The 27466-nt window shown below is 39.2% G+C and overlaps 3 protein-coding genes across 3 annotated transcripts; 2 read left to right on the forward strand and 1 right to left on the reverse strand.

Moving 5' to 3' along the window:
- Positions 1-977: 977 nt before the first annotated feature.
- Positions 978-4773, forward strand: LOC134803573 (uncharacterized). Its single transcript, XM_063776372.1, has 6 exons — positions 978-1077; positions 1380-1402; positions 1644-1721; positions 2024-2125; positions 2289-2366; positions 3935-4773. The coding sequence occupies exons 1-6, from the start codon at positions 978-980 to the stop codon at positions 4397-4399; spliced, it is 846 nt and encodes a 281-aa protein (XP_063632442.1). The 3' UTR covers positions 4400-4773.
- A 2202-nt stretch (positions 4774-6975) lies between these two features.
- Positions 6976-13636, reverse strand: LOC134803098 (zinc finger protein 883-like). Its single transcript, XM_063775807.1, has 4 exons — positions 13439-13636; positions 12636-12777; positions 11459-11524; positions 6976-8977 (listed from the first exon to the last, which is right to left on the reverse strand). Exons 1-4 carry the CDS (start codon positions 13565-13567, stop codon positions 7197-7199), a joined length of 2118 nt encoding a protein of 705 aa, XP_063631877.1. The 5' UTR covers positions 13568-13636; the 3' UTR covers positions 6976-7196.
- A 2049-nt stretch (positions 13637-15685) lies between these two features.
- LOC134803574 (zinc finger protein 431-like) lies at positions 15686-27132 on the forward strand. Its single transcript, XM_063776373.1, has 5 exons — positions 15686-15951; positions 16505-16646; positions 21916-21972; positions 24972-25181; positions 25743-27132. Exons 1-5 carry the CDS (start codon positions 15823-15825, stop codon positions 27098-27100), a joined length of 1896 nt encoding a protein of 631 aa, XP_063632443.1. The 5' UTR covers positions 15686-15822; the 3' UTR covers positions 27101-27132.
- The last annotated feature ends 334 nt before the right edge of the window (positions 27133-27466 follow it).

Consider the following 27466-nt stretch of genomic DNA (forward strand, 5'->3'; position numbering starts at 1 on the left):
AACCGACTTGATACCACGATGAAATGCACAATTGTTTCCCATAAAAGTGATGCAAAGTCCGAATTCGATAGTCTGCCACGGCGGAACTTGCCAGAAATCAGATGGGTTAGTGTAGGGTAACCAATGGTTACCTTGCTCACATAATCTCGTCTGCCAAGGTGTTTCGGCAGGAAAAGCCCTGGCAGACTTATATATTCCTGAAATGAGAGTTCATACCTACCGACTGGAATTGGTTTCATCGTGGTATCAGATGGGTTAGTGTACGGTAACCGATGGTCATCTTGCTTATAATCTCGTCTGCCAAGGTGTTTCGGCAGGAAAAACCTTGGCAGACTTATATATTCCTAAAATGGGGGTTCATACCTACCGACTGGAATTGGTTTCATGGTGGTATCAGATGGGTTAGTGTAGGGTAACCGATGGTTACCTTGCTCACATAATCTCGTCTGCCAAGGTGTTTCGGCAGGAAAAGCCTTGGCAGACTTATATATTCCTGACATGAGGGTTCATACCTACCGACTGGAATTCGTTTCATGGTGGTATCAGATGGGTTAAATTAGGGGTCCCGGTGGCCACCTTTGAGAGCGTCTGCCAAGCACTTCCGGCAAAAAAAATACTGGCAGACTTCGCTTTTCTGTGTCTACATGTAAATTTCTAACTGCTGCCATAACTATTATTTCGGTATCAGATGGGTTAAATCAGCCCCCTTTTTTCGCACCGGAAGTGGCCTTCTTTTTCGTACTTTCGGCAAGTTCCGCCGTGGCAGACTATCGAATTCGGACTTAGCATCACTTTTATGGGAAACCATTGTGCATTTCATCGTGGTATCAAGTCGGTTAGAAAATTTGCGGCCAGCTCTTCTACTATAGTTACCGTTTGGTTTTTAGACTGAGTGAAATTTTACCACACACCACATTTGCTAAAATTTTACAACTAAAAAAAAAGAATCATATACATATATATTTGCATGATTCAAAATGTCTCTTGTTTTAATTGTAGCTTCCTCTAAAGACTGGACCTGCATTGAATCCTGCTTCTGCTCCTGTTTCTGGAACTTCAGGAGTTGCAACATCAGCAGTAAGTAACTTCTTTATGATATACAGTGATAGCTGGATAATTTAAGGACTGGCAATTTTTGGACAATTATTTCAGTACCAGTTTTGCTCGCGACTTTGTCTGCGCAGAGTTAATAGGTACTTCAGTTAAGGGGCCCAAAGATTACTAGTTCGCCGGACGATATCAGTCTGTCACTGTCAGTTGTTCGGAGCTGTCAAATTTTGCGTTTAACTGACAGGCCCATATCGTCCGGCGAACTGGTAATCAGTGTAGGCCCCTTTAGTCATAGTCTGGTTTTTAAACACAACTTTTTTAATACACAGCGACCCCTGGCGACGGCTACCGCGTATACTGGCCCTTTTGTTTCCGTTACTAGTACTTCAGGAGTGGATAATCTACCGGTACATATCCTACACCATCTACCGGTACGTATCCTACACCATAACCATTTGAAGTGTTTTGGTTTTTAGACTGAGTGAAATTTTACCACACACCACATTTACTAAAATTTTACAACTAAAAAAAAAAAGAATCATATAATACATATATATTTGCATGGTTCAAAATGTCTCTTGTTTTAATTGTAGCTTCCTCTAAAGACTGGACCTGCATTGAATCCTGCTTCTGCTCCTGTTTCTGGAACTTCAGGAGTTGCAACATCAGCAGTAAGTAACTTCTTTATGATATACAGTGATAGCTGGATAATTTAAGGACTGGCAATTTCTGGACAATTATTTCAGTACCAGTTTTGCTCGCGACTTTGTCTGCGCAGAGTTAATAGGTACTTCAGTTAAGGGGCCCAAAGATTACTAGTTCGCCGGACGATATCAGTCTGTCACTGTCAGTTGTTCGGAGCTGTCAAATTTTGCGTTTAACTGACAGGCCCATATCGTCCGGCGAACTGGTAATCAGTGTAGGCCCCTTTAGTCATAGTCTGGTTTTTAAACACAACTTTTTTAATACACAGCTCCCCCTGGCGACGGCTACCGCGTATACTGGCCCTTTTGTTTCCGTTACTAGTACTTCAGGAGTGGATAATCTACCGGTACATATCCTACACCATCTACCGGTACGTATCCTACACCATAACCATTTGAAGTGTTTTGGTTTTTAGACTGAGTGAAATTTTACCACACACCACACTTACTAAAATTTTACAACTAAAAAAAAAAAAGAATCATATAATACATATATATTTGCATGGTTCAAAATGTCTCTTGTTTTAATTGTAGCTTCCTCTAAAGACTGGACCTGCATTGAATCCTGCTTCTGCTCCTGTTTCTGGAACTTCAGGAGTTGCGACATCAGCAGTAAGTAACTTCTTTATGATATACAGTGATAGCTGGATAATTTAAGGAATTCGCCGGACGATATCAGCCTGTCACTGTCAGTTGTTCGGAGCTGTTAAATTTTGCGTTTAACTGACAGGCCCATATCGTCCGGCGAACTGGTAATCAGTGTAGGCCCCTTTAGTCATAGTCTGGTTTTTAACCCTTATCTTGGCAAGGCTCAAAATATCTTAAACATAAACATTTTTTAGTTTTTATTTGCCTATTGAGCATACTAGACTATAAAAAAATAAGGGAAAGAATCCAGGATTATCCAGTTTCGGAAAATCATACGTATCATATTTGATACAATGCCAATCCCTCGACAAAATAGTTACCTACTTTTTAGAAGAAAAAAGTGGATTTTAATAAAAATAAAACGTAATGCAACAGAAATTATCATTTATTGCTAATTAAACGCAATCTAAAGCATCAGATGACTATTACACCTGTAAAAATTAATTATATCTACGAATACATGATCACATGGGCGGACAATTTGATCCCGTAAAATTTCAAAAAAGTCGTCAGCAAAAAGTTGAGTAAAATATGAAAAGTAAACAAATAATTAAATGTCAAAAAAATTTTTTTTTTATCTCTGGGGCATTTTTGCTATACACATATTTTTCCGTGCTACGGGCTACGGCGTAGCAATAATGCTACAGCGCACGAATATACAGTTAAATAACATCTAGTACTTTAAAAGAAATCAAAGTCCAATAACTAAATAATATTAAATACTTGAAACATGTTTTGTAACCCCACAAATATAAAATAATTAAAAAAACATGTAAAACTATTTTGACGACAACTTGGCAATGTATTAAATGTAATACAATCCTTTCGATATGTTCATTTCTGAGTTCTTGGCAATGTACCAAATATAATACATAACAGTTTCATGTAAGGTTCTGCATGTGTATTAAGTGTTTTTAAATTCGAAGGCATTGTAAATATTTATGCACTAACAGATAGTAAATGCATCAAAATGTAGATTATGGAGAAATATATACTAATCTAAGAAATAAATGCAAAACTTCCAGTGCGAACCGAAATCTGTTGTTTCCGTGGCGCCATGTTGATTATTACTAATTAATTTACAATGACACTTGTGTCCATTATTTTTTTGTATAAGAAAAGAGGGTAGCTCGACATATTGATGGCAGAATTATTTTGTTTGGTAATAAAATGAACCTGCTAGATTTTTTTAAAGTTCCATGTATCACGGGTGTTACAATGCCAAGATAAGGGTTAAACACAACTTTTTTAATACACAGCTCCCCCTGACGACTGCTACCGCGTATACTGCCCCTTTTGTTTCCGTTCCTAGTACTTCAGGAGTGGATAATCTACCTTCCTTAGGGCGTCCTCTAACTGCAACCAGTCTAACCGCACGCGTCCGCGCCAGTTAGCAACGATCATATTGAAAAACATTCGAATGCTTACATCACCCCAGCACTAGCACTTATTGACAAATTATCCACTTCTAACTTTGTGATCGCCTACGAATAAGAAACATAGTGTATTAAATTATAATCATTTTTTTCCAGGCCCAAGCACAAAAAATAAAAAAACTGGAAGCTAAATGTGATTTATTGAGGAAGAAAGTAAAAAAATTAAATGAAAAAGTGCGGCAGCAAAGGAAAAAAATTGCAGAGTTCCAGAATATTATAAAAGACCTACAGGAAAGGAATCTAGTCAACAACGAGAACTCTATAGTTTTAGAAGCCTGCGTGGGTCCCAAAGACTTTTTAAAGAGGCAAATTTTGAAAAGTGAAGGCTTGCCTTTGGAAAAACAATATTCAGAGGAAACTAGAAAATTTGCCCATACACTGCACTGCATTTCGCCGAAGGCCTACAATTTTGTGCGACAAACGTACAATACATGCTTGCCTCACCCAAGGACTTTAATTAGGTGGAATCAAAAAATAAATGCGGAACCCGGCCTTTGTGATGAAGCGTTTGCTGCTCTCCAAAACAAAGTTCAGGCTAGCGACACACCAATTGTGCCCTAAATCTCTAAGGATAATTTGTTAAATCTTATAGTTCTGACGCCTAGAGACATTTACATCTCTAAATATTATAGATTTCTTTTCTGTGTTTTTGTGTCTGTATTTTTTATATTATACATCTCTAAGTAATTGTAATACGTTAGTTTGAACTGGTAGTTGCAGTTAGTTGTATTTTATAAAATTGTTGATGTATTGTTATTATTTTTGCTTGTATGGAAATTCAATGTTGAGGTGTAAAAGTGCCCTTGTGGCCTATTTGCTGAATAAATGTTGAAGAAGTTGAAGTTGAAGAGCGGAAGTCATTCCTTATTTTTGTAATTAAAAAAGGACAATCATACTTTTGACTAGATGAACTTCAAGTCAAAGTGTTACCGTTTTTGGTGGTGTTGTGTATGTGTAGGTGAAAACGTATATGTAAGCTCAAGAATTCTTTTAGGGACTAGGGACTTTTAAACGCTACACAGCGGAACGGAAATCTTAACTTTCCTTTCGTTCCCTGCTGGGGCGTGACGATAAAATCGTGAGTTTTTTTGTATGGGATAAAAAATATTTTCAGAAACCTATCGTGTGCGGTATCATATGAAAGGACATTTCAGCAATTTTTTTTAAATTAAAACAATAATAATTTTTAAAACATACCAAGTTTGGGTTCCTCCAGATACGATATGGCTGATTTTTTTTTGTACAAAATACCACAAATGATATGTGATATCCTGATATCTAACCCTAATAAAGCAATTTTGAAAATAATTTCATATTTTTTTCTTAAATTTTCAATTTTACTAAGTGATACAGTCTTCCTTCAGTACCTATTTTACGAGACTTAATGGAACTGTACTGCATATACGGTGTGCATATTAATCATAAAATGATACGTAATATCCATATATCCAACGGGGAATACCTCTTTAACCCTTTTGAGTCGAGTGTGCTCAGGCAATAAAAAGGTCAACTACGGCGTTCACTGAATAAGAGATTTCCTTTGGCAGAATAATTAATCTTTGTGTTCCTAAAATGTATTTAAGAAGTGGAGCCACCCAGATTTTTGATGCAGGTGGGGGGGTTTTAAGCGGCGGCAGCGTCTGAGGTTAATATTTTTTTTAAGTACCTATAGGTTCTATGTCAAGTTTAGCATAATTTTCAACTATATCAAAGATGTACACATAGATTTCATCTAAATCGGTTCAGCCGTTATTGATTGCCCATACAATGTTACACCTTCCTTTTCACTTTTAAGAGATTTTTTTTTAAATAAAAACTCCTATGTTCTTCTCGGATACTCAAAATATCTCTATACCAAATTTTATCTAAATCAGTTCAGCGGTTATTGGATCCTCATACAAATTTCCACCTCCCTTTTCACACCCTTAAGGCATGATTTTTGAGATTAAAAGTATGCTATGTTATTCCCTGGGACTCAAACTATCTCTGTACCAAATTTTAACTAAATTGGTTTAGCGGTTTAAGCGTGAAGAGTATTTTTTCGTATTTTATGCGTTTTTACTTCGGAATCGTGTCATTATGATATCATAAATGAATTCGGCATCCCCGATTTATACGAAAACGATACCAAACTTGGCCTAGTAGCTTAAATGACATACTTAGGTAGATATCAAGATCACGTTGAGAGCCCCCCCCCTAAAAGTTTACATCAAAGATCTCGGTGGCTCCACATCTTAAATCCATCCTTGGGTCCTAAGGACCAATCCTGCCAAAGGAAATCTCTTGTTCATGCAACGCCGTATTTTAGGCCCAGCACCTTCCGCTATTTTACTGCGCCTTTTCATCAGCTGGTATAGTTTTGTATGAAAAACTAAAACTAAACAAACTATACCAACTGATGAAAAGCGCGAACTTGCAAGACTCTACACATTGTTCTGACTCATATGTCACAAGATAAATATTCATTATCTAATACCTTTAAACGAGCAAATCTTGTTTATTTATATGAAATATATATTTCAGGGATCTCGGAAACGGTTCTAACGAGTCTTATTTGACGCGCATTTTTGAGTTTTTACATGTTTCCGAGCAAAGCTCGGTCTCCCAGATATTATAATATAAAGCGCCTATATTTGACCGAAGCGTATAGCGAAGATCTACGTTATGACACGGGCATTTTGCTTTTGTATGTCCGGATGTTTTCCTCTACTTTTGTGACCAGATTTTATGATTAAGTAAAAAAAAATTGTCGGGTGGGGTAAATTTACAAAAACCAGATCTTGGCGCGAACCAAACTATATTGTCGAACAATAGTACTGATAATCCCGCTACTTGACGCTAGATGTCGACTACGAAAATAATAGTCATACTCCATAATTCACTCATGTTCTTGTAGCTTGTAGGTACCTGAATTTTTAACCATTTTATTTATTCACTATGGGAGATGGCACAGGATCGAGACAACTGGCGTGTACTCGTGTCGGAGACCAAGACTCATTTTGGGTCGCTGCACGATTGACTAAGTAAGTAAGTACTATGGGAAGCGCCTAATCAATAAAGGTTAGGAAAGAGGGTATCATATGAAAGAGCTTAAGTGGTATATTCAAAAACATATTTAATTTTTTAATTTGGTAGGTCGCATAGGTACCAAAAAGTCACTTTCTACATGAATTTTACTATACGCTATTTTACTACTACAGGTACGAGTTTTTTCTTTGAACCTACCAATATGGTGAACTGAAGTTAACAGACTCCGAACGACAAGACACTATGTAGCTGCGTCTCTGTCGGTGGGATACCCACATTAGGCTGACAATGAGTTATATTAAATAACCCTTTTACCGAACAACTTATAATGTTATGTTACCCTAGATTTATGTGTTTCAATATGTTTCATTAAGCTCATTTCATCGAAATAAATTGTTTCACATATTTCGCATTCGTATGATTGTTCATCGGTGTGTATTTTTTTATGTCTTTCTAATTCAGATTTTAATGTAAACTGGTTGTTACATTCTTCACAACTATACGGCTTCTCTCCGGTGTGACTCAATTTACGGTTATTTAAACTACCTCTTTGACTTAATTGCTGGTTACGTTCATTGCATTCGAATGGTTGATCTTCAACGCGTCGTTCATAAGCAAGGAGATTTTTTTTCTGTGTAAATTGTATGTTATCTTTTATATTGTTGTGTTTATCTTTTACAAGAGTTTTTAAATTACATTTTTGTGCAAACCGCTGGTCACACCTATTTAATTTTCCTGCATTGTGCATTCTTTCATGTTTAATTAAATACATTGTATTTGTGAATACCTTGTTACATTCTGTACATTTATATGGTTTAACTTCACCACAGGTTCTTTTATGATATACATAATATGATTTAAGTGCAAATTGCTTATTGCACGCTGAACATTTAAATGGTTTCCGCGCACTGTGGTGCACAAAATTATGGTTTGCTAAATATTCTTTACGTTTATATTTCTTGTTACATTCTTGACACGTGTATGGTTTTTCTGGTCTTTCTGGGGCATGAATTTCAATATGTCTAGTTAAGTGATATTTACTTATGTATTGCTTGTTACAATGGTCACAGACATATTTCTCTCCAGTGTGAATTCTCTGATGCATTTTTAAATGCGCTGGACGTGTAAATTGCTTGTTACATTGATCACAGTCATATTTGATTGAACGTCCAATGTGACTTCTTATATGTTTATCAAATTTATCCTGATGTGCGTATTTCCTGTTGCATTCTATACATTTGTATGGTTTCTCTCCAGTGTGAGTTCTTCCATGGATCTTTAAAGCACCTTTTTTTGCAAATCGCTTGTTACATTCTTTACATTTGTATGGTTTCACTTCACGGTGAGTTATTTCATGAATCCTTAAAGTATCTTTTCGTGCGAATTGCTTATTACATTCATTACATTTGTATATGTATAGTTTAGTGTGAATTTTTCTATGTTGATTTAAAGTGGTACTTACTTTAAATCGCTTGTTGCATACGTCACACACGTACGGTCTCTCTGCAGAGTGAAACCTTAAATGCTTATTCAATATTAATATATTTGCAAATGTATCTTTACACACTCCGCATGGATAAGGTTCCAGGAGTTTATGTGTTCTGATATGTCGGATTAAAATAAGTTTTGATGTAAATTGCTGACTACACATGTCGCAATAGTAGGTCTTCTTATTCGTTTGTGGTGCAATATGGTGTTGTTGATGTGTGATTAAACTAGAGTTGTGTGTGGTGTGTGTAGGGCGAGTATCGTGTGTTTGGGCTTGTTGCTCGGCGGGTGTGTGAGCGGGCACGTCCTGCACACTGCTGGCGGGGCTCGGCTCGCGGTGTGACGTCACGTCCTGCACACTGCTGGCGGGGCTCGGCTCGCGGTGTGACGTCACGTCCTGCACACTGCTGGCGGGGCTCGGCTCGCGGTGTGACGTCACGTCCTGCACACTGCTGGCGGGGCTCGGCTCGCGGTGTGACGTCACGTCCTGCACACTGCTGGCGGGGCTCGGCTGGCTCGCGCGCGAGGAGTGGCGGAGGCGCTCGAGCCTCACGGAGCACGCCAGCGCGAGCTGCTGCCTACAGCGCAGGGACAGAGGCGCCAAGCTAACTCCATACGCGCCGGCTGAAGATACAAAAATAACACATTCAGAAAATACTCGTAATTCATTTTTCAAAAAACTTTCTTTGAAACCCTAAAATTGTACCTATGTATGAGTTTGGTTATGTATCGGCTCAAACTCATTACTCCTTTTCATAACTTTGAAGTGCTTTTGTTAGAGGAAAATATGAATTCGAGCCGATATTCTGTTCTCATCATCTAAGGCCCCTCGCCCACGGCGACTTTTTGTAGCGATGCTGTCGCGCGTTTCGTAAACGCGCGACAGCATCGCTACTAACGCGCGTTAGTCGCATTTGCTACGCGCTACAGAAGCGATGCCAACGCGCTACTGCATCGCTACTAACGCGCTACAGCATCGCTACTAACGCGCGTTAGACGCATTTGCAACGCGCTACAGCATCGCGACTGTATCGATGCAAACGCGCGACCGTGTCGGACGACACATAGCTTTACTGAATCGCGTTTGCATCGCGACGGTATCACGTTTGCATCGCGACAGAAGCGCGACGGTATCGCGTTTGCATCGCGACTAGATCGTGTTATGTGGGCGAGGGCACATAGCTAGCGACCGCATCGCGACTGTATCTATGCGAACGCGCGACAGCATCGCTACAAAAAGTCGCCGTGGGCGAGGGGCCTAAGAGTTGCATTGCATTTATGAATAAGTTATAAAAGCTTTTGTTCCTCTTTCCAAGGTCTCAACCCACATTTCAACCCTGAGGAGAGTCTTAATAGATAGAGTTCAGTTTGCTTAGGAAATATTTTCACATATGATATGAGCAACTGATAAAATGACCGATGATATTTTATGTTAGTACATAGTAGTAAAACACTCGACTATACAAAATAAGAAGCAAAATAGAATAAAAAAACACATTTCATAAGTTCAATGTCTTTTTTCTGTAAATCTTTTTAAGGGACTAGGCAGGACTGAGCAGGCTGAGCCTAGTGTCAGAGACATTGTGAAAAATTTGTAAACATTGTTTTCTGGCAGTAACTATTGTATTTGAACTAAGGAATCTAGTTAACCTTTGAGCAATTGAGGGAGTATTGGAGATGGTAAACATAAATACTATACAAAAAAGCGATAAAAGGGAAATGTATTTACTATTTAGTTTGGTATGGAACGGAAGGCATACGCATTATTGTTAAGTAGCGCCTCAAATCATTCCCATTTATAACTGCTGTCAATTTATTATTATTATTTGTACCTACTCCATTATGGATTTCTCGGGCCTATAAATCCCGGTCTTGTGATAGGCTTGCGTGGGGATATAGATCCAACACGTAGAGGCCCCTTGGAGAGCTTTAATGTCATGTAGAACGCCTGCTGGAACCCGTCCAAAGGCGCAATTATTATTATTTGTATGTCTGTTCCATATCTCGGGACCATGGGGTCCCGGACCTTTGGGAGGCGTACGTGAAGCCGAAGCCAACAGCGCAGAGGTCCTTTAAGACACTTTAATCTAAAAGCAAGGGATACACGTGGCGGATACCATACCCGAACGCATAATGTGATACATCCAGAGATGGTCCCCGCTCCCCGCCAGGTGCAAAGACTATTGCAGTGCAGCACTTTTGTGCTGCGATGGAAACTAAGGTCATAGGCTATTTGATTTGAATGTTGGATGGACTGGATATAGGGCTATGGGAGGAGACTAGCGGACACCTGCCGTGACAATCAGTCTCAAAATTGTATAAGACAGGCTCGCCAACTCATTGAGTGGGCCCCGCAATGGCCGCACGCACAGTGCGACAACAGGGCAACACTTTGGAGTGGCTGTGAGGTTGTCGAGAGGCGAGTCTGCGGTAACCAGATCCCGGTAATACGTTCAGCAGGTCGCCGGCGTTATGACATTTTACACTTCCAACCTGGAGCATAGGTCCCGCTCTTGCGACTCCACTCTGGCCGGCCAATCAAGGCAAGCACAGAGGCGAGGGCGAGATGAAAGTGCCCTCTGGAATAGGGGTCCGCGGTGTCGCCATTCACCGTCAGCTCGCCACAAGCTGCCCCCGCAGGGTTATTATTATTATAGCTTTATTTACTCAGTGCTTTACATTTTAATATTTACAATTCAGAAGTGTATTCAAACTGTTATTAATCCTATTTTATGTTAGATTGGTACTTTTGATTGCACTGATCCCTCCTGGGTAAAAGCCTCCTCAGTTCCTATTTCTCTCTGTTTTTTTGCTGTTTCCATCCAGTTCTTTCCAGCTAGTTGTATGATGTCGTCTGCCCATTGTTTTTTGAGGTTTTCCATGACCTCTTCTGTAGTTGATAATGATCTGACATTATAGGTGCAAATCTTTAATTTATTTTTATTAGTTGGTGATTTGGATGGTTGGTTGGTGGGTGTGGGTGGTTGAGGGTGGTGGTCGTAATCCCCACGATGACCAGTCGGCTTGGGGAATGTTGTGTTTAAAGTTGTTTTGATTTCTGTCAATTTATTGCACCAAATTAATTATACCACTTTAGACACTTACATAAAGAAGGCTGGGAAGGCTCGCTGCACGCGTCATCTTCAGGCGTCACCTCCAGGACTTCCTCGTCTAAAATATAACATGTAATAAGGTTTTGTACAAATATCTAAAGTAAACATCAAAAGTGAGTAACTTGCTTAAGGGCCGATGCAGACGGCCTGCAACCCGACGACAGCAAATTATATGGTAACCGCACGCTGACTTACTGATGTGCCTAAGGAAACTTTCCAAAATTGCGAAATGTTTCGGAAATTTAACGTAAGAAAAATTCGGAAAATTTCTTACATTTTTGTATGAGAATTGAAACTTTCCAATTTTAAATTTTAAATTCCCATATTTCCTAGTGAAAGTTTCATGAAATTTCCGAGAATTTATAGAATTTTATGGAAACTTTCCGCAACTTGCACATCTGTACGCTGACTGCACAGTATCCTATACCAATAGGGATGATGACACATGTTGAATTTTATAATAAAATCTAGTAAAATAGATAGCAAATGAGTAATTTATCACAATATTGTGGATATTAAAAAAATACTTATATGGAAATAATACAAAAATACAGCACCTGAAAGTTTCAAAATTTAAGTTTTTTTTTTAACTCCCAATAACGGAATAAGTAAGCATACCATTCGATTCCTCACATTTTATTCAAAAAAAGATTGTATAGCAACTATATACATAAAAGCAATATTTCACCGATAAAAAAGCAATTTTCTTGTTTTGTTCATACTTCAAGATGGACTCTCAGTGACCTTGACGTCACATTCACTTATCGTTTTGTTTGGGGCGTTTCGCGAGTGAAGTACGACTGTCGGACTTTGACTAAGTATCATTTCTGACTTGTATTGCTTTAATTTAATGCATTGGGTCCCATATAGACATTTGATACTAAAAACAAACCTGATTGATTGATACCATAAATGGTTAATGTACTAGTGTTTGACTATTTTGAAAAATATTTAATAACCTGACAAGAACTGTATGACTTGAAATTTAAGGTGGAATTAAAGGGCTATTTTTTTATTTTGTTTATTTTTATTTTATCTCTTCTTACTTTCACAATAATTGACTGCATAATAAGTTATCAATATTACACTTTGAACAACATTAATAAGCAGAAAAACAAAATTTACCATGACATGGGTGTATGTATCTTGATATCAAAGTTGATATTTACCTTTGACACTCAGCCCTCCCTCTAACCTCTCCTGCAGCTCGGCCTGGCAGTGCTGCACCTGCATCTTGAAGAGGCATGCCTCCCGCAGCCGCCTCAGACACACCTTGCAGATACCACTCTTGCCCTCGTCAACGGTTGTAAGCTACAAAATATACCTATCTATTAATCATGTTCACTAGTATGATCTACAGGTTCTTATTATAAGAAAAATTATAAAAACAATGAGGCTGTTTTGGCCACAGATCTAAAATGATGCTTATGCTTAAAGATAATTGGAGTGTTAAAAAGGGAAACCATCATATTTCAAGAAAAAGAGGCAGATTACAAATGAAAAACATAACCAGTTATAAGCTTCACAGTGGCTGCCAACGGCCGCTTGAATGGAAGGTTAGTGGACTGGAAAACACGAAAAGCTGGATGATTATAACTTAGAATATACTGTTAGACTACTACTGATTGACTAGCACGTTATCTTTTCGCGGATTAGCAAAATAATATTTTGGTTTTAATTAGTATGGATTTCCGCAAAGTAACGCCTGATTCTATTCACTACTGTTAGAAAAGCAAATAATTCACGCAATGACATATTATTTCTGAATTTATATCTCCCAATGACACTTGATATAATTCCGATTTTGGTTGGATTTTGGTCGCACTTTTGGAATTTGTCAGGCAATCTTGTACATCGTAGATCTATGAGATCTGTAGTATTGGCGCAGGTACCTTTTTATTCGTTGATTTTTTAAGGATAGTCTCTCTCTCGTCCCGCTAACTTAATTAAAATATTCTGCATCATTACTTACTTTGATTACAAAGCATTCTTCGATCATGACCGAGTATATTTCCGTTATGCCGAGACGAGTGTACGGTGTCCTCAAATCTTTCCCCGAAGGCCGCTGCAGGCAGCAGTGGCACTGGTTTCTAGATTCCATCAATTAGTTACTTCAAAACGCTCTTCACTAATTTTTTATTCATATACGCGAGAAAAATACTGTGTGAAATTTAATAACCACAAACCAAGCCACAAACTAAGAACAAGAGGTTTATGGCCGGTTTAGATTCGCGGCTCGTGGCTCGTCTCGCTACGCGTCTCGTGTTGGTTGCGACCAAGGCCTATTGACTTCCTTGGAATGACGTGACCCTTCATAATTGTACATGTGTGCTCCGTTCCTAGAGGAAGATTGCCAGTAATTACCATAAAAATATTTTACTACAGCAACATTGCTAGAACTGGCTTTGTCTATACGATTTCTAGGAACAAATCCAATTCTTTTATCAAATATATTTTGATTTGTATTTTATGAAGTAGTTGAAGTCATATGTAAAATATTATCTATTTCAGTTTGTCTTTGTCTATGTTCATAAAATCTATGAAGGGTTAGTGCCTCTACCCTCCATGATAAAATTAAAAAAAATCTTTGTCAATAGGCCTCTTTGATAGGCCTTGATTTGGGTCTGGCCGGTAAGAACATATAGGCAAGACAAAAGTCTGTAATGTCAATGCTGTCATTAAAGTCATTTAACGCAAAAATATCAGTTTTCTTAGAAAACGATTTATTCACTTGAAATATATTTATTTACCTATTAATTTTAAAAATAAAAACTATTCATATGTACGAGCAACATATCTAAATGCGTCTTCGCACAGACTTAGTTAAAATTAAACCGTTGTAGTAAACCAGAAACAGCGATAATTTCAAGGTAAGAAATACATATATTAATCTTTAAATAAAAATGAGCGTACTAATTGCCAAATTCAAATATAATAATTTAATCTTACTATCCCCGTAAGTCCCGCGGACGCTATATCGCGTCCGATATTTTAATCAAAATTCATCATAGATGTAAAACCTCACATTGTTTAAGCTGGTAAATTTAGACCCGGTAGCAATTAGCGACGTTAGTAATTAGGCAGTTAGATTATATTGTTTAATTTGTGACTGTTTTGTTTTAGAGAGTGAATCAGCAGATGGCTTGAGCGTGATATAACAATATAATCCTGGGCCGTCATATGATTTCTTGGAAAAAGCTCAAAGGGCACGTATCTGCCGCATATCCAGACTACCGGGATACCGGTGACCAAGAACACTGCGCGGAGCTGTAAAGCAGAAAATGTCCGATAACCGGGTAGATGTAATAACAACTTGTAACCATTTGCCATATCAATGTATGTATTCATATGTATTGCTCCTAACATATATACAGTAATCCTAATATCTTAATATACTTTTTTGTTACCTTTTATATATTTGACGAATTTCTAAATATAGTACCTAATCATTACCTTTTAACGTATTTTTTTATTTATTTGTGATATGCTAATTTAAGAGCCCATCAACGTGCACACTAGCGCCGCTGCTAAATAATCGTGATTATTTAAATTTAATGACAGGTATTTAAAAAAGGGGGCCGCTACGGATTGTATTGTGTATTTAAGTACCTTTTGAATACATCAAACTAGTTTTTATGTTACTGGATTCGTCAATCTACGCGTCCAAAGTTAAAACGGCCGTTTTTGTTTTGAGCTCATAGATCGACGAATCCAGCAACATAAAAACTAGTTTGGTGTATTCAAAAGGTACTTAAATACACAATACAGTCAGTAGCGGCCCTCTTTTTGAAATACCTGTCGCTAAATTTAAATAATCACGATTATTTAGCAGTGGCGCTAGTGTGCACGTTGATGGGCTCTTAAAAACCTGACCCCAACAAAAAAGAAAAAATACAAAAAGAAATTCCCTCTCCGGGATTCGAACCCAGGACCATTAGCTTCCTGAACAGGATTACTGCCAATACCCGCTAGGCTAAACGGGTTGTCAATTCTAATTACAATGCTATCCTACCAGAGCGCTAGTAGTATAAACGAACTTTTGAAAGGGACATTTTTTTGTATGGAGTTATCGTTCTTCTCCTAGTGAGTATTATATTCTTTGGTTGCGACGCATCAACGTCGCGGTGCGGTGCGATAGTGTGTTATGGCCTTTAAAGCTAACATTATTTATTCTGTCTGTGGTTGAACTCGGTCAGTTGACAGTGACAGTGTAGTGTAGTTTGTCCACCGCGCATACAAAGTTGTGAAAATTGCGCGTTGTATTATAATTGGGTTAAGACTTAAGAACAGCTATTTTACTCGTATTTTAATATAAGATCGTTGAAGAACGTATTGAAGTTTGAAGTAACTAATACGATGGAATCTATAAACCAGTGCCACTGCTGCCTGCAGCGGCCTTCGGCGAAAGATTTGAGGACACCGTATACTCGTCTCGGCATAACGGAAATATACTCGGTCATGATCGAAGAATGCTTTGTAATCACAGTAAGTACCTAATGATACACAAATTACACAATATTAATTATGTTAGTGGGGTAAGGCCTTAATATGGTACTTTGCGAAGCCCTGGTTGTGTCTCGCTGCTTCATTCAAGGACCTCCATCTCATATTGACAAAAATCTGTTGTCGTAATGGTCCACCTTTGATTTTTGCTATCACACATTAATTTAGGCCCTTATTAAAAAAAATCTGACACAATGTTGATGCCAACCAAGATTCTAATAATAAATAAGTATTTTCATTATTTCAGACACATAGTATGGGTCTAAGAAAACGGGAAAAAATCACGTTTGTTGTATTGAATCCCAACTTAAATATTTATTATATTCTGTTTTTAAGTAGTTGTTGTTACAGCGCCAACAGAAATATGTCATCTGTGAAAATTTCAACTGTAGCTATCATGGCTCATGAGATACAGCCTGGTGACAGACATACAGACAGACAGACGGACGGACAGACAGTGAAGTCTTAAGTAATAGGGCCCCATTTTTACCATTTCGGTACGGAACCAGGTCAATGATATAATTACATGTTGCAGCTAACACCAAGCGACAATGGCAAGAGTGGTATCTGCGAGGTGTGTCTGGGGCGGCTGCGGGAGGCGTGCCTCTTCAAGATGCAGGTGCAGTACTGCCAGGCCGAGCTGCAGGAGAGGTTAGAGGGAGGACTGATTGTCAAAGGTGAATTAAATTTTTATATCATGCTTGGTGTACCAAAACCGGCCAAGTGCGAGTCGGACTCGCGTTTCTAGGGTTCCATACATAAGTCCGACTCACGCTTGACTGCACATTTCTAATAGGTTTTCCTGTCATCTATAGGTAAAGAACTATTTTGTGTACTTTTTTCAAAATTTTAGACCCAGTAGTTTTGGAGATAAAGGGGGGAATGGTAATTTTTTGGCTATTTTCTTAAATAACTTCGAACCTATGTATTTTAAAATTATAAAAAAACATGTCCATCTTAGGGTCACTAATTTACATATGTGTACCAAATTTCAACTTAATTGGTCTGGTAGTTTTCGAGAAAATAGGCTGTGACAGACGGACAGACAGACAGACGCACGAGTGATCCTATAAGGGTTCCGTTTTTTCCTTTTGAGGTACGGAACCCTAAAAAGGATAAGGGTCCCAATAATGCGGGATCACTTGTGTGTCTGGCTGTCCGTCTGTCACAGCCTATTTGCTCTGAAACTACTGGACCAATTAAGTTGAAATTGGGTACACACATGTAAGTCTATAACTCAAAGACGTCGATGTGACGTAAATAATAGAATTTTAAACAAAGGGGTCAAAAAAGTTTTCAAAACTATATCTTGTTGTATATCAAATGAAAGGGCTAAAATTATGAAAAAAATACACATAATAGCTCTTTACCTATAGATAACAGGAAAAACTATTAGAAATATGAAGTCGAGTCGGACTTAATACACGGAACCCTTGGAACGCGAGTCCGATTCGCAGTTGGCCGGTTTTTTTAAAATGTTCATGATGTACCTTACGGTTACAGTTACTCTCATTATTTTGGATTTCACGGGCCTATAAATCCCGGTCTTTTGATAGGCTTGCGTGGGGATATAGATCCAACACGTAGAAGCCCCTTGGAGAGCTTTAATGTCATGTAGAACGCCTGCTGGAACCCGTTCACAGGCGGAACAATAAACACCCATGAACCGGTTGCAGCAGGCATTGGGACTATTGTAGAAAAAGTATAGTATACTGGTCTATGGATTGAAGTGGTGATGGGATCCTTTATTAATTGAGGGAATTTTTTCTAAGACAGAATATCTAATTACTTTTTGGAGGTAATAGATTATTAATATAGAAAATAATTTTATAAAGTAACTCGCTTTGTCTGTTGCATTACTTGCCCATATCAAAGTAAGAGGCTCGACACAAATATTTGGGCAAGTACCACCATGTATGTTGCTTGAATAAGAAATATACTACTATTGTTTACAACTATTACTGATGTTTATTATGATATTTGTTTAAAACCTTAAGAGCGCTATTACATTTCGGCGTTGAGCGAGTTTAGGTATTTTACGCGCTGCGGCAGGCCGTGCGAGCTCAGTATGCCGATCCCTTCTACCACACTCGCACTACAATGATGGATTAAACATTCTTGATCCTTCGCGAAGCATATTGAAATCAACCATAACAACACTAACTGTGCTTAACTTTTAAAGTCCTAAAACTGTTATTTGGTAAGTACGAAAATACTAAATTCAGTGCAAATGTAAGTGTGTGCAGTGTTCATAAATTAATTTTTCATCTATTTTTGACGATTTTTGACCCCCCCACCGCTCAAATCATCCAAAAATCATGCTTCGGATGACTCTGTTTCCTCCTACGTCATACTACCATCATCCGATGTCCAGACCCCCCCCTCCTTCCATTTGAAACGACGTAATTTATGAATAGCCCCATATTCGTACTTATGAAGGTATAAGTCGAAATAAATTATAGGTACTCGCTTATTTACATGTTTCGTCATAGCATTTGGTACCTATAGGTTGTAAAGTTTGTATCAACGAGGGTTTAAAAACGAACTAGTATTGAGGATCTGATGATAATGATGATGATTAAGGTGGTCACGGATACCAATCAACCATGTAGTAACATGATTAGGCTCGTTTGATTCGTCTCAACAAGATCTTTGACACTGAAGATACACAGGGTCTGATGATGGAGCTGGAAGGTGGCCACGGGTACCAGTCTATCATGTAACTAAACCACTTCGTGTTTGGGCTCGTTTGATTCGTCTCAACAAGATCTTTGACACTGAAGATACACAGGGTCTGATGATGGCGCTGGAAGGTGGCCACGGGTACCAGTCTATCGTGTAACTACATAAACAACTTCGTGTTTGGGCTCGTTTGATTCGTCTCAACAAGATCTTTAACACAAGACAGTACTCAGGGTCTGATGATGGAGCTGGAAGGTGGTCACCATTACCAATCAACCATGCAACTAAACCACATCGTGTTTAGGCTCGTTTGATTCGTCTCAACAAGATCTTTGATACTAGGTGATACACCAAACACGAAGCCCAAACACGATGCCCAAACACGAAGCCCAAACACGTAGCCCAAACACGAAGTGGTTCAGTTACGTGATAGACTGATACCCGTCGCCATAGCTGGGCATTAACTCGTTAATCCGTTAATCGTTAATTAACGAAGTTAAGTTTTCGAGTAACGGATTAAATTTTAAGTTAACTTTAAAAACCTGTAACGGACTTGTTAACTTCCGTTAACTTTTCTTAAGTCCGTTAATCGTTAATACCTAAGTACCTACTCACACCAAGGCCGCGCGCTGCCTCAAATATAACACTAGTATACCTTCAAGTGCTGCTGTGGAACGCCTGTTTTCGGCGGGAAAAGATATTTTTTCTCCAAAACGGGCGTCGCTATAAGACGACAATTTTAATATCACTCATGTTCATGAAGGGGAACATGCACCTTATGGCATATGCTAGCAAATGATATTTTTATTGGCTATGCTATTATTAATTAGTAATTATTACCATGTTAATTAGTAGATTAGTCTTTAATAAAAATCAAAATTTATGATTATTTCTTATTGCGTATATTTACGATTTCGAGTTAACGATTAACGATTAACTTTAACTTCCGTTAAAACTTTTGAAAAGTAACGTTTTAACGTTTAACGAAGTTAACTTTTTATTTAACGGATTAACGATTAACGAAGTTAACTTTTTGATTAACGGTGCCCAGCTCTGCCCGTCGCCACCTTCGAGCTCCATCATCAGACCCTGAGTAGTATCTTGTGTCAAAGATCTTGTTGCGACGAATCAAACGAGCCCAAACACGAAGTGGTTCAGTTACATGGTAGACTGGTACCCGTGGCCACAGTCCAGCTCCATCATCAGACTCTGAGTACTAACTTTTGTCAAAGATCTTGTTGCGACGAATCGAACGAGCCCAAGCACGAAGTGGTTTAGTTGCATGGTTGATTGGTACCGGTGACCACTTTCCGGCTCCATCATCAGACCCTGAGTTCTATCTGATCTTGTGTCAAAGATCTTGTTGAGACGAATCAAACGAGCCCAAACACGAAGTGGTTTAGTTGCATGGTTGATTGGTACCGGTGACCACATTCCGGCTCCATCATTAGACCTTGAGTACTATCTTGTGTCAAAGGTCTTGTTGAGACGAATCAAACGAGCCCAAACACGAAGTGGTTTAGTTGCATGGTTGATTGGTACCGGTGACCACCTTCCGGCTCCATCATCAGACCCTGAGTACTATCTTGTGTCAAAGATCTTGTTGAGATGAATAAAACGAGCCTAAACACGAAGTGGTTTAGTTGCATGGTTGATTGGTACCGGTGACCACCTTCCGGCTCCATCATCAGACCCTGAGTACTATCTTGTGTCAAAGATCTTGTTGAGACGAATCAAACGAGCCCAAACACGAAGTGGTTTAGTTGCATGGTTGATTGGTACCGGTGACCACCTTCCGGCTCCATCATCAGACCATGAGTACTATCTTGTGTCAAAGATCTTGTTAAGATGAATAAAACGAGCCTAAACACGAAGTGGTTTAGTTGCATGGTTGATTGGTACCCGTGACCACCTTCCGGTTCCATCATCAGACCCTGAGTACTATCTTGAGTCAAAATTAATACATATAGAATGTCAGGTCGTTTCAAATATTTTTAATCCTGTCCGGTAGTTTATTAAACTGTACCATTATAAATTATAATACTATAAAAACAGTGCTAGGATCAAAGTCTCTCGTTGCGGTTTACACGCACACAGTATAGCGTTTTACACGGCGCCCGCCGCACACAATGATAAAAAATCTCGTTGTCGCCGTTGAAAATGTGCGGAGCCGACCGACACACGTCCTGCCTCTACAAGCTCTGCCGCGGCACTGAGCTGGCGCAGCGCGCGTCATCGGTAATATAGAGTAGTTTTCAAAAAATTGACAAAAAATTATAGTAGAATTTCATAAACACTAATGTATACCAACAGTATAAGCAAACGTTGCAGATTGCTTGAGTATGAAAATGACTTCGATATTAAGTAGATTTTCGTAGGAATTGACACTTGTTTCGGAGAGAAAATTGAGTTCGTTTTACTTTGATTTTCTCTTTCTCAAAGATGTGTAGGAAAAATATCGTTTGATATGCCTAAAGTACAGGGTATTAGTAATACAAAATAGCCAGGTTTAGCAGAGTAAACTTCGCAACATTTCCAAATAAGAGCTTGCCATTCAGTGCTTCACGGGGTTTTTCGGAAACGACCATCAGAAAAAAAATCATTACTAATTTAATAAGTCCTTTTTCTAATATTTACAACGATATTTAAAAAGATAAGAAGACGCTTTTACTGGAACAAGTACTCATTGTTTCTAATAATGAGCACAAAGTCCTGAATTTCGTCGACTAGTATAATCAATTTTGCGTTATTTCGACTTTTCTTGTAAGAGCGCTCTTAATTTACCTTTAGAAGCGCTGGTGGCCTAGCGGTAAGAGCGTGCGACTTGCAATCCGGAGGTCGCGGCAGGGGCGTATTTACCCTAGGGCCATCCGGGCCATTGGCGGATTGCATTTTGTATTTCTTCCTTGACTTCTGGGGCGGAGAATTTCAAATTACCCCCTGGGTCGCGGGTTAAACCCTAGCTCGTACCAATGAGTTTTTCGGAAGTTATGTACGAAATATCATTTGATATTTACCAGTCGCTTTTCGGTAAAGGAAAACATCGTGAGGTAACCGGACTAATCCCAATAATAAGCCTAGTTTCCCCTCTGGGTTGGAAGGTCAGATGGCAGTCGCTTTCGTAAAAACTAGTGCCTACGTCAATTCTCGGGATTAGTTGTCAAGCGGACCCCAGGCTCCCATCAGCCGTGGCAAAATGCCGAGATAACGCGAGGAAGAAGATTTGTTTAAAACCTTACTATACATGTGTTATATTAATTTTAGATGAGGAGTGCTGGGACCAGCCGCCTGAAGATGGCGCGTGCAGCGAGCCTTCTTTATGTAAGTATCTGAAGCGAGTGAAGCGGTATATGTATATAAAATAAGTCTAACGCAGTTAAGAAGTCAATATTATTTATTTTTATCACACTCGCTCAGTAAATGTGGAATTGCACGCCGGTTTAGCGGGAGTTATAGAAAAAGCGTTCTCCCTAGGGAGTTATGAGGTTTCTAGTGCCATAATTAACAGTTTTTTTTGTCTTTATACTTAATATTTGTATCGCAAGTGTGTTGAAAAACATTGTGTGTAACTCGGGGCGTAATAATATTGCAAACTCGAGTCTATAAATCGCTCCGGCAAGCCGTCGCGATTTAACATACTCTCGTTTGCAATATTCAACTTACGCCCCATGTTGCACAATGTACTATTATTTAAACTTTATTGCAGAAAAGAAAACTTATCGCACAAAAGGCGGACTTGAATAAAAAAAATACAAACTGTCAGAATAAATATACTGTTCCACAACCACATTATCGTCAGATTTAGGTTTAACACCATTTGGGATATCAATCTGAACCTTCTGTATAATAATGTAGCACGCTTGAGTATTTCATAATGGCGGTGTTCAAAAATTCACAAGCTTGCTTCCGACAGTGGGGAGACACTCCTGACTTCGGGATGCTTCGGGCAAACTCGACTTCGCTCGGCTCAACATTGCTCCGAGCAATTATTAGGGTTGGCACCACTAGACGTCCTTTAGGGTGCACGACCACAGATAAGATAATTACTTGAATTTTGACAACCCTAAATAGCCGAAAGGGATAGTGCCATAAGTTAGAAAGGAACAGCATGATTCGACCCTGAATCGCTGACAAACTTCGGTTTTGTAGGAAATGTCCTTTCTGTACGGTAGTACTATTACTTATTCTGTGTTTCCGAATCGTCAATCTTTCGAATGGAAGCATTTGTCGGGTCCACTTAACATTCTCTTTGAATATCTGACGCGCTCGAGTATTTTTTTCCTAATTTTCTACCCTTCCGTGAGCACCGTATGACCACCCGACCATGTAAACCGGCAGATTAATATACCCTTGTTATCAGAAACATGTTGCGCGACTGAAATTACCAATATCTGACGCGCTCGACCATCAAATGGAGTTAGGTGATTTCTGGAGTTTACTCCTTAATAATCCATTTTCATACAGTCAGCAGCAGAAGTTGCTAAGCGTGGGAGGTGTTCAAAATTACCTTGACACGATCTTATTCTCTTAACAATAAAGTCGCGTCAAGATAATTTTAAACTCCTGGCCCGCTTAGCAACTTCTGCTGTTGACTGTACTAGACCGGGGTATGAAAAATGTATGGAGAGTAAAATCAAACGTTAGAGCGTTTTCACATTGTCCGATCCGATATCGGATGTAGGATCCTACATCCGCGTAGCAGAGACATATGTAACTTCGTATAAGATGAATAAAGTCTAAGGAAAAAACGTGCCTCGGAAATCAAGAAAAAGATTAATACACATTTTTGATAATTTTATACGTTTTCATTTTGAGTTTTAGTCGTGTGTCGATAGATGGCAGTAAATTTACTGTGACTACAAAATTTACTATGACAGGACCCCTCTATACTATCTATTCTCTTTGCGCGTAGTATGGCCGCGGGGGCGCGCCCGGGCGCCGTCTTTAGCGGTCACGCACACTACAACAAGCATTATGCCTACACATACGCATACAAACAAATATTATCGGTCCGACAGCTGACGGGGAGCACCTTTCCGATATCGGATTACGGAAGGCGCTTAACCTGTCCTGTCCCACGAGCATTGACTTAAATGAAAGTTGCTTTAATAATGTATGTATTGGCCTATACTTTTTGACCCATATTTGAGCCCGTGGGAGAGAGAGGACAGGTTAAGGGTCTCCCCTGATATATCGACGCGCATTCGGGAAAAGCCGATAGGAAAAAGCTTTATGTCCACGCAATAAGAGCGAAAAAGCCGTCGACGCATCGGCAGGCGCCGGCCGATGCGAGCCGAGCCGAACGACGACTTTTTCGCTCTTATTGCGTGGACATAAAGCTTTTTCCTATCGGCTTTTGCCGAATGCGCGTCGATATATCAGGAGAGACCCTAATACGTCATCCAATATATGATTTTCTCCCACGTGAGATAAGCCGTCCAATAAATATTAACTTCCTGCTAACCCTAGTTTATACCACATTTGGTGGTATTTTAAATAAATTCCTAACTAAGAATGAGTTCAAACTGTGAATTATGAGTATACTGACAGGTGATAGGTCTAGTAAACGTTACAATAACCTTAATAATATATATATACATATACAATAAACGCTGTCTGGTTTGTGACGTCTTTAACTATTGGAAGTAGTTGTGTTGTCCGTAGGTTGAATGGTTTGTGTTTGTTTGTAGGGTGGATGGTTACTCTACCGAACACCGTCTATACATCACCGACGATTTTTATCATACTGGCCGTGTGTTATCCAACCTCGACACTGGCGGAATCATCAAGCCCTGATGGAGCCATAATACGCAAAAATTGAGTGATTGAAGGCGCTTATGACAAAAACAGCTGCAGTAGAGTGCCAAAAACGGCTGCGTGGAAACATTTTCCCCGTTATTCATAAAACTTTACGGGCCCGATTTAGTTAAATTTATGTTTTATCCCTTTCTTACAAATACATAAGTCAAAATGACAGATAAAGACAAACGATTATTTGCTAATTGAGGTTTGCGCGTTTATGAATAAGGGGGGTTTATTTATTAATTGTCATCAAATAACACATGTCTATTTGCAGAGTTTTTAATTTATATTTTAATATGTATTTTTATTCGTTTTTAAGGATAAACAGAATGAGTAAAAATATTGAACAGCATGCTTTCTGTTTAACTTTACAATCTGTCCATTGTTGTACTCAGAGTGGAATTCATGTTCCTCCGTCATCTAAAAACAGCCGTTCTGGAAGATGAGTGTAGATTGAGATCTATATGATGTGAGAGACGTCTCCTTAATGTGATGTTTCAGGTGAAATTCTGTTTCAGTGTCTTCAGCCGGCGAGTACGGAGTTAGCTCGGCGCCTCTGTCCCTGCGCTGTAGGCAGCAGCTCGCGCTGGCGTGCTCCGTGAGGCTCGAGCGCCTCCGCCACTCCCCGCGCGCGAGCCAGCCGTGGCCCGTGACGTCACACCGCGAGCCGAGCCCCGCCAGCAGTGTGCAGGACGTGACGTCACACCGCGAGCCGAGCCCCGCCAGCAGTGTGCTGGACGTGACGTCACACCGCGAGCCGAGCCCCGCCAGTAGTGTGCAGGACGTGACGTCACACCGCGAGCCGAGCCCCGCCAGCAGTGTGCAAGACGTGACGTCACACCGCGAGCCTAGCCCCGCCAGCAGTGTGCAGGACGTGACGTCACACCGCGGGCCGAGTCCCGCCTACAGTGTGCAGGACGTGACATCACACCGCGAGCTGAGCCCCGCCAGCAGTGTGCAGGACGTGACGTCACACCGCGAGCCGAGCCCCGCCAGCAGTGTGCAGGACGTGACCGCTCACACACCCGTCGAAGAACAAGCCCAAACACACGATACTCGCCCTACACACACCCCACACAGCTCTAGTTTAATCACACATCAACAACACCATATCGCACCTCAAACGAACAAGCAGACCTATTGCGACATGTGTAGTCAGCGATTTACGTCAAAACTTACTTTAATCCGACATATCAGAACACATACACACCCGGAACATACATGCGGAGTTTGTAATGAAGCGTTTCAAAATAGCTTATTACTAAATAAGCATTTAAGATTGCACTCAGCAGAGAGACCGTACGTGTGTGGAGACTGCAATAAGCGTTTTACAACCAAAACCTATTTGTATATTCATAGAAGAACCCACACTGGAGAGAAACCATACATATGTAAAGAATGTAACAAGCAATTCGGACGAAAAGAGATTTTAGTTAGACATAAAAGAACTCACAGTGGAGTGAAACCTTATAAATGTATAGAATGCAACAAGAAATATGCAGATAAGGAAACATTGGATAAACATATAAGAAATAATCACCCTGGAAGTGAAATGACACCATATAAATCATATAAATGTAAAAAATGTAATGAGCAATTTACATGTGGAGAGAATTTACAAATGCACCGGAGAATTCACGCTGGAGGGAGATATGTCTGTGACCAATGTAACAAGCAATTCAGAAGGAAAACTAATTTAACTAGACACTTAAAAGTTCATGCTCCAGAAAAACGATATGCGTGTCAAGCATGCACCAAGAAGTTTACCCGTAAAGATCATTTAGATAGACATTATATAGTGACCCATACTGGACGGAAAGCATTTACATGTAAGGCGTGCAACAAGCAATTTGCACTTAAATATCAATTAGATAAACATGAAAAACTCCATAGTGAGGACAAACCATACAAATGTAAAGAATGTGATAAGCAATACACACACAGACCTAAATTAGAGTACCACGAAAGTCGAGTCCATAGAGGCGAAAAACCATACAAATGTAACGAATGTAACAAAGAATTCGCACGAAAGCCATCTTTAGTTAACCATTTAAAAAGCCTTTGTGTAATAACGAATCCGTACAAATGTAAAAAATGTAACAAGCGATACACACACGAAAATTCTTTACGTTATCATGAAGGAACGCATACTGAAGTGAAACCATACAAATGTAAAGAATGTGACATGGGATTCACAAAAAAACTATATTTGGTTAACCATGAAAGAGTTCACACCGCAGAGGAAACATATAGATGTGAAGAATGTAACGAGGCATTTACACAAAAAGGTAGTTTAAATGATCATGTAAAAATTAAACACGGCAATATAATACACAACATACAATTCAAAGATAACTTCGTTGCTTATGAATGCCACATCGAAGAACTACCATCCAGCTGTAATGAACGGCACCAGAATTCAAGTCAAAAAGATATTTTAGATACACATAAAATGAGTTACACCGAAGAGAAGCCGTATAATTGTGAAGAATGTTACAACCAGTTTACATTAAAATCTGAATTAGAGAGACATAAAAAAATTCATACTGATGAACAATCATATGAATGCGAAATATGTGAAACAATTTTCTTCGATGAAATAAGTTTATTCAAACATATTGAAACCCATAAATCCAGGATATCATAACATTGTTAAGTTGTTTCGTAAAAGTGTTAAATATAATACATAGTTGGTCAAACCAAATTTGTTAGTAAATAAGAAGAAAAAGAGCGGCCAAGTGCGCCCATGAAGGGTTCCGTAGCAGCAAGTAAGAATAAAATTGCGGTTTACGATTTATGACGTATTAAAAAAAAACTACTTACTAGATCTCCTTCAAACCAATTTTCGGTGGAAGTTTGCATGGTAATGTACATCATATATTTTTTTTGTTTTATCATTCTCTTATTTTAGAAGTTACAGGGGGGGGGGACACATTTTACCACTTTGGCGCGCAAACTATTCAGTTTAAAAAAAATGATATTAGAAGCCTGAATATCATTTTTGAAGACCTAT

This window comes from Cydia splendana, chromosome 26 (assembly GCF_910591565.1).
Source record: "Cydia splendana chromosome 26, ilCydSple1.2, whole genome shotgun sequence".
Taxonomy (NCBI): Eukaryota; Metazoa; Arthropoda; class Insecta; order Lepidoptera; family Tortricidae; genus Cydia; species Cydia splendana.